Source organism: Chrysochloris asiatica, unplaced genomic scaffold (assembly GCF_000296735.1).
Source record: "Chrysochloris asiatica unplaced genomic scaffold, ChrAsi1.0 scaffold00001, whole genome shotgun sequence".
Lineage (NCBI taxonomy): Eukaryota > Metazoa > Chordata > Mammalia > Afrosoricida > Chrysochloridae > Chrysochloris > Chrysochloris asiatica.
The window spans coordinates 892,206-900,381 of NW_006408519.1; the positions used below are offsets into that span (position 1 = coordinate 892,206).

General features: G+C 37.9%; 1 protein-coding gene across 2 annotated transcripts in view; it reads left to right on the forward strand.

Moving 5' to 3' along the window:
• Positions 1-8,176, forward strand: part of GRHL2 (grainyhead-like 2 (Drosophila)) — a 196,595-nt gene that overhangs the window by 117,812 nt on the left and 70,607 nt on the right. For both annotated transcript variants that reach the window (XM_006830613.1, XM_006830612.1), the window contains exon 8: positions 4,159-4,253. In XM_006830613.1, the coding sequence (XP_006830676.1) occupies positions 4,159-4,253 (95 nt within the window). The remainder of the gene's footprint in view (positions 1-4,158; positions 4,254-8,176) is intronic.

An 8,176-nucleotide genomic window follows, 5' to 3' on the forward strand; every position in this document is an offset into this window, starting at 1 on the left:
ATCAGATAATTGCCTAATTTCACCATTGTATTTGAGGAACAGCTCTGCTGGCTTTATGGTTCTTGGTTGGCAATCTTTTTGTTTCAGAGTTTTGTATATGTCATTCCATTGCCTCTTTGCCTGTGTAGTTTCTGCTGAGAAATCAGAGCTCAGTCTTACTGGTTCTACTTTGTAGGTGACTTTGTGTTTTTCCTGAGATGTGATGAGGATTCTTTCCTTGTCTTTGATTTTGGAAAGTTTGATTATGATACGCCTTGGTGAATTCCTTTCAGCTTCTATCTTTTTGGGGTTTTGTTTAACTTATTGTATGCTTATCTTCTTGTCTTTCATGATGTTAGGGAAATTTTCTTCCGACAACTGTTCCATAATTTTTTCTTTCTGTTCTGAAATTCCAGTCACCTATAAGTTGTTCCTCTTCATTGTATCCCACATATCTTAGGCTTTCTTTGGATTTTTTCATTCTTTTTTCTGATTATTCTTCCAGCATGCTAGTTGTTGTTGTTATGTGCCGTGGAGTCGGTTCCGACTCATAGCGACCCCACACAGGGTTTCCGAGGCTGTTAATCTTTACGGGAGCAGAACGCCTCATCTTTCTCCTGCGGAGCATATGGTAGTTTTGAACTGCTGACCTTGCGGTTCGCAGCCCGATTCGTAACCACTACGCTACCAGAGCTCCATTGAGATATTTATCTTCAAGCTCACTAATTCAGGTTTCCATTGCTTTGCATCTACTCCTTTGTCCTTTCAGTGTATTGTCCATTTCTGAAGTTTCTAGGTTTCTAGTTGCAGGTTTTGTATTGTTTCAGAATTTTCATTTACTTTGTCTGTTTATTCTCATAATGTTTTCCTGAAGTCTTCTAAAGTTTTTATTGTGTTCTCCTTACTTTCCTCAATCTTTCTATGGATCCTTTGAAGGTACCTAATTATCTTTCTTTTGCAATTAATTCTATTACCTTTTCCTCCTTAGAAATGCTTTCTGGCCCTGCATCTTCTTGTTTGAGCCATTCTTTCTTCTTTTTTTGTGTGTGTGAGCTGGACTTGTCTTTTTTCTCTGGGGCTCTGTGGGGTTGTCCTATTTGTAAAAACAAGCAGTGTAGTCGGACCTAGAGCTCCTGCCATTCAAGGATCTTACAAGGTGGTTGTGGAAGGGATGTCGGTGTTATCCAAGTTCAGGACACTCTATCTGGAACAGTTTGTGGGGACCCTTAATGGTGCTAGTTTCACTGTCTGGTAGGACCCCAGGGAAACTGGGGGCAGGGTGACTGGCCCATGTAGTGCATCTGCCTAGTCTGCCATCTTGCTAGACGTCCTCCACATGATCTTTTAAAGCTAATAATGATGAAGAATCATTGATTTCCTTGTCTCTAAATTTAATGATGTGTTTTTGACTCTGAAATTTTGAGAGCTTAACTGGCATAGTGAAAACATAGTTTTGCATTTAAAATAATTCCAAATGCAGTTATAAAGCCTTATTAGATATTTGTAAAATGTAAAATTATTTTCCTTTGCTTAAGATTTATTTCCTTAACCTTAATTTTTACATTAGAATCAGTAAGAACCTTTGAAATATCATAAAGCGAAATAATATATAGAAACACAGAGTCAGAAAATGGATGAAAGTCTGTTTAACCTCTTTGGCTATCAAGGAATTGCAAATTAAAATAATAAGGTACCATGCTTCACATATCAATTTGGAAAAATGGCATACTTTGAAGAAACAGGAACTCATCCACTATTGGTGTGAGCATAAATGGCTTCATCCTCTCAGGAGCAATTTGACAGAATGAATTCAAAGCTTAAAACATATATTTACCTTTGGCCTATTAATTCTTCTTCTGAGAATGTATCTTAATAAAATAATTATGTATGTTTGAATATTTTTACCATGATTGAAGCATCATTTAAAATAGCAAAATGCTGGATATCATCTAAATGACCTATAAGAAGCACAATAAATTATGACACATAACCCAGAATAATAACATGTGGCCATTAAAAGTAATGTTGCCTAAGTTGGTTTATTGACATGGAAAGATGAAGAAGATTATATTAAGAAACTAAAGCTAAATTTAAAATGACTGCTCCAGCGTTGTGTACAATACATGTTTTGGAGAGAGGTAGACAAGGAAAGGAGAAATAGCGGACATACAGATGTGGTTCTAGTGGTTGTTTGTGAGTGTTAGGTTGTGGTTGCTTTTAAATAGTCTCCTATTTGTTCATGATCTCTGACTTTCTTATGATGAGCATTATAGCAAAATATGTTGTTGTGTTCTTAAGTGCCGTCGAGTCAGTTCGACCCATAGCGACCCTGTACAGGGTTTCCGAGGGTGTAAATCTTTACAGGAGTAGAAAGCCTCATCTTTCTTCCGCAGAGCGGCTGGTAGTTTCGAACCGCTGACCTTAAGGTTCGCAGCCTGATTCGTAACCACTATGCTACCAGAGCTCCTTATAGCAAAATATAGGTGTGTTTTATTTAAAAATTTTAAGATAAATAGTTTTGTGTAACATTTCTCTGTGAAAACCAATAGAAATGTGAACAAAGATATGAATAGACTGTTTACACAAAGAGACAATTTGTTTTTGACTGTCCGGTAGGTGAAGAGATGTTTAAAGTCACAACAGTAGAAGAAATGCAAATTCTCACCTCAATGGAATCCCATTCTGTACACATCAGATTGGTAAAAAGTAGAAGTATGGTGAGGAAGTGGAGAAACAGGATGCTGGTGGGAGTCTAAGCTGTAGTGGCCCATTTGGGAGAGTGAGTTTGGAGAGCCATTCTGGAGAGCACATAGAGTGGATCTACCTGTGTTGCCCCATCACTCCAGCTCCCACTAATTGTGATGTTTATCACAGTGTTGTCTGTAGTATTGAAGAGCTGGAGGCACCTGGAGAGTCATTTCTGAGACGGTATGAGTAAATTGTGGTGGGCCATAACCACAGAATTCAGTGGAGCCACAATTAGAAGTAGGCACACAACCATAATGAGATTTATAGCTGGGGCTGCCATGGTAAAATGCAGAATGTGTGGTTACATTTAAATGGCATATTGCTTGGGACATACTTATCCTAAAAAAATTATTCATTATTTATCTGAAATTAAAATTTAATGAGACTTCCTGTATGTTCATTTGCTATTCTGACAATCCTATGCACAGCACAACACCATTTGTGAAAATTCAAGCTACATATACATGAGCAAATCAACCCAATATATTTCATAACTCTGTGTATCAGACATATTAATATCTATTACCTTTGTTGGGAAAATATTGGGATCAAAGGAATAAGTAAATATTGCAGAAACAAAATGAGAGGGTCTTGATCCCACAGATGTTGGTAGTGAGCTGAGTATCTTTAACTCAATTCTTTGTGTCTAAATTCCAAAATGAAGCTAAAAACACAACTTTCTGATGGCTCCTGGATTTTTTCTTTTTTTAAACTATTGTCTAGATGACACTGCCTGTCTGATAAACAGTAGTCTATTCAATAACAACAAAATCCCCAAGGAACACTGCATTTTTACACAAATAACACCCGTGTTATATGATTTTTTTTTTTTTTTTTTTAAACCTTTTAACCCCTCTGGTTAGTTTCCTGTGCATGCAACATGAGTTATTTAAGGTGGGTGCATTATATGCAGAAAATACTATACTCCAGCACTTCTGGCAAAACCAAAGTGCCAGGGAAGTGAGTGGGAAGAGAAATTGTTTTTGTTATTGTTAAGTGCTGTCCAGTTGGTTCCAACTCATAGCTATCATGTATAGGTTTCCGAAGAGCATCTGGTGGGTTTGAACTTCCGACTTTGTGATTGGCAGTCCTATTCTTATCCTACAGCCTCACACCAGGAAGTAAGTAGATAATAAGGGAACTCAGCATCGAAGAATACTTAATTTTATAATGAAAATTGAAACTCATAAATCACTTAAGAACATTGCTTTACTTAGATTTCCTTCTGTAATAGAGATCGTAGTTACGTTCTTATAGTGTAAATATTAGTAAAAGAATACAAGGAAGTGCACATTCTTAACTGTTTCCATACAGACAACCAGGAGAATAGGCAAAGTTTCAATTTATACATTGGAAAATGATGGTTCAATGCATGTCACTAAGTAACTATTACCTTTTCAAACTCTTTTGTTTTCTTTTTTAATGCTACAGCGGATTACAAGGAAAGCTTCAATACAATTGGGAACATTGAAGAGATTGCGTATAATGCTGTTTCCTTCACCTGGGATGTGAATGAAGAGGCAAAGGTAAGTGAAAAGTAGCATTCATTTGGTATTGATGCAGTTTAAATACGTGTACATTCTCTGATGATGCTCTTACAAAGGCTTCTACAGGGAAGAAGGAGTTGTTAACTTGAGCCAGGAAAAAAAAAATGAGCTCATTTTTCAAAGTCACACACATTCAGTTACTCATAGTTAAATTGCTTTTTTGGAGCAAAGTTAGTGTGTGGGCTCCTCAGTGACCCCCTACACAATGGACCAAGCCCCCCAGCTCGATTTAACACACAGAAAACCTTTTCTACTTGCACTGCAGATTTCTTCCAGACACCCTCCTCTAAGGTCTCTCCATGTGTCATGCACAGGAAAAGGCTCTGAGCTGATGTCTTATTCATAACTAATTTCACAGACCTACTGACGGTGATCCTTCCAGGCTTAAGCTCGGTTGAAGGACGGGTGCAGGTCTCTGAACTTGACACTTTGAGCACAGCTACAACAATCTCGAGACACTTTTTTCTTGCCTGCTCTTTAAGCTTGTCCTATTTCTCTAGGATGCCAGTATATTTAAGAAGTGCAATGGCAAAAATCTCTGACAAGGTGTGCTCTCAGGAGAGATAGCCCACCCTGGAACTGGTTTGGCCAAGAAAGTTCCAGTTGCTGAGCAATGGCTTTAGATTCATTTAGATTCACCTGACCCCATGTGTATCACAGTAGATCTATGCTCCGTAGGGCTTCCAGTGGTTGATTTTTCATAAGTAGCAATCCAGGCCTTTCTTCAAGGTGCTGCTAAGTGGACTCACACCTCTAGCCCCTTGCTTGGCACCTGAGTGCAGCACCCGTGGGAGCCTGATAAGAAAGCAGCTCACTGATATCTGGAATTATCTTCCAGCCATGAGTTACATGGACTTTAGGAAAACCCTAAACCTTTCTGCTATGCTGACTCTTCCTTCTGTATTTCTTACCTTCTGATCCTTATTTTTCACTTAAGGGAAGTTTCTAGAAGAAACCTAAGCTTGTTTTCTGCTTCAGTTATGTACCAGCTAGGACTATGTGAGAAGACTTTGTCTCCTAATGAATCAAAAGGTCAATGTCAACAACTTTATTCAATGCTTTATTGTCTGCGAGCAGGGGGAAGCTTTGGTGTGAAGGGAAGTGGGTTGCGAGTTTGCAGGCATGACTTACAGAAGACGATGAATTGCTCAGTGTCTCATTTCACTCATGTATAAAACAGTGTAAATGAAATTGGCTTTAGTCCCAAAAAAGATAACCCAAGCGGGCAAATAGCAAGAGAGAATCAGAGTAGCCTGGAAAATGTTCCAAGGCTTTAGCACATCGATGAAAGGAGGTAGGCCCTGCAATGGTGGGAGGTTAGTTCTTAAACAAAACGTAGAAAGTTTATCTCTAAGGGCCACACTGTCTTAGTTATCTAGTGCTGCTGTAATATAAAATAACATAAGTGGATGGATTTAACAAACAGAAGTTTATTCTCTCAAAGTTTGGTGGTTGGTGGCTATGTGCCGTGGAGTCGGTTCCTACTCATAGCGACACTGTACAGGGTTTCTGAGGCTGTAAATCTTTACAGGAGCGGAAAGCTTCATCTTTCTCCCATAGAACAGCTGGTAATTTCGAACTGCTGACCCTGAGGTTAGCAGCCCAATTCGTAACCACTATGCTACCAGAGTTTCAAAGTTTAGAAGGCTATTATTCCAAATTCAGAGTGTCAGTTCTACAGGAGGGGTTTCTCTCTGTGTCAACTTTGGGAGAAGGTCTTTGTGGATCCTGACATCTGGGAGCCAAGCATTCCTTGGAGACCTCTTTGTGTCTTGACATCATCTTCCCTTGGGATGAGGACATTCTCAGTATAGGGACCCGACATCCAAAAACATACTCCTCTCCTGGCTCTTCTCTTTTGGAGGTTCTGAGGTTCCTCTCATCTCTGCAAGCTTGTTTAATCTCTTTTATGTCTCAAAAGAGTGAATCAAGATACAACCTCATCCTATAGATAATATCCTGACTCATTAACATAATTGCCTGTAGCCCTGCCTCATTAACATCATAGAAATTAGGAGTTACAACACTGGATACTTAAACCAGATCACAAAATGAAGGATGATTGTATTCTACTGAGAATCATGGCCTACCCAAATAGACACATGTTGTTGGAGGGCACAGTTCAATCCATAACATTTCACCCTTTGGCACTCCAAAATTCATGTCCTTATCACATATACAGGAGTCCTAGTGTGTCTCTGTGGGCTAATGTGTCAGACTGCAAAGTCGTTTGAACTGCAAGTTTGGTGGATCAAGCTCACCAGCTGCTCCCTGGAAACCTTATAGGGGGTCACTATGGGTCGGAATTGACTCGACGGCACTTCACAACAACAACATCACATATAAAACACATCCATCCTACCATATCATCCCACAAGTACTTTCAACACATTATTAAACTCCACAGAGACCTCAGCTCCAATCTTACTGTGCCTTCTTCTCCCAGGCACACCATATATCCCATGTCTCTTCATTCAGCTGTCCTATGCTCTTGCCTATTCCTACCTTACTCTAGTCAGTTCTTGCCTTTCTCTCACTTATTTATTTTTATTGTGAATTCAGTGAAGGTTTACAGAACAGATGATCACGCTCACATTCAATAAATTATACACTCTGTGCCATTACAGTGATTGCAATCTACTCCATGTACCATATAATAGTTAGCAGTATTTACCTCTATTCACTTTATTTTTTTCCCTCCTCCTGCCCAACCTGCCCTGTAAACATCATAGAATGTCTCATTTAGCAGGAGAATCTTTTAACTTTTTACAACATTGGCCTCAACGATATTTGTCCTTTTGTAATTGACTGATTTCATTCATCTTAATGTCCTCCTAATTGTGAGGTGTTTTGCAGGTACTTCATTATGCTTCAACGTTGTGTAATATTTGATTGTTTGTATGTACCTAAGTTGTTTGTTTAACTATTCTTGTATTGATAGGCATTTAGATTGTTTCCATTTTTTTTTTTTTTGCTGTTGTGTATAGTGCTGCAGTGAACGTGGGTGTACATCCATATAGTTGTATCCTAGCTCTTAGTTCTTGAGAATATATATCAAGTAGAGGGATTAATGGCTCATACAGTATTTCTATTTCCAACATTTTGAGAAAGTGCCATACCATTTTTCACAGTGATTGCACCATTTTGCAGTCCTGCCAGCAGTATTGGAGGGTCCCAGCCTTACCACATCCTCGCCAGTATTTGTTATTTTCTGCTTTTTTTTTTTTTGTAACTTTGCTATTAATGCTGGAGTAAGATCATATCTCCTTGTTGTTTTGATTTGCAAATCTCCAATGGGTGATGATCTTAAGCATTTCTCTTCTTTTTTGTGTGTGTATATGAAAGTTTTATTCATGTACATAATACATACTTTTGTATTATATATTTGTACTTAGCTTTTGCATTTAGCTTTTTTTTTTTGCAAATTCTTTTTTTTTTTAGGTTTTTATTATGGATTGAGTGAAAGTTTACAGGACAGATCACCAGTTTTACATTCAACAACTCATTCACTTTGTTTCATTACAATGATTATAATCCCCTCCATGTACCATCAGTTAACAGTATTTCTCTCTATCCACTTTAGCTTTTTTTTTTTTTTTAATTTGCACAACTTATTTGTTCACTTTTGTCTTCATTTCTTCCAGGACTTGATTCACAATTAATAAACAAAAAATTTCTTTTTGTCATCTATGTGGTCATTCTTTTTTTTTTAATTTAAGTAAGTGAAAGTTTACAGGGCACATCATCAGTTTCACATTCAACCATTTATATAACTTGTTTCATTACATTGATTATAATCCCCTCCATATACCATGAGTTAAAAGTATTTCTCTCTATCCACTTTAGCTTTTTAAAAAACACACAAACAAAAAAACCCACTCAGGAAATATATAATAATTTAC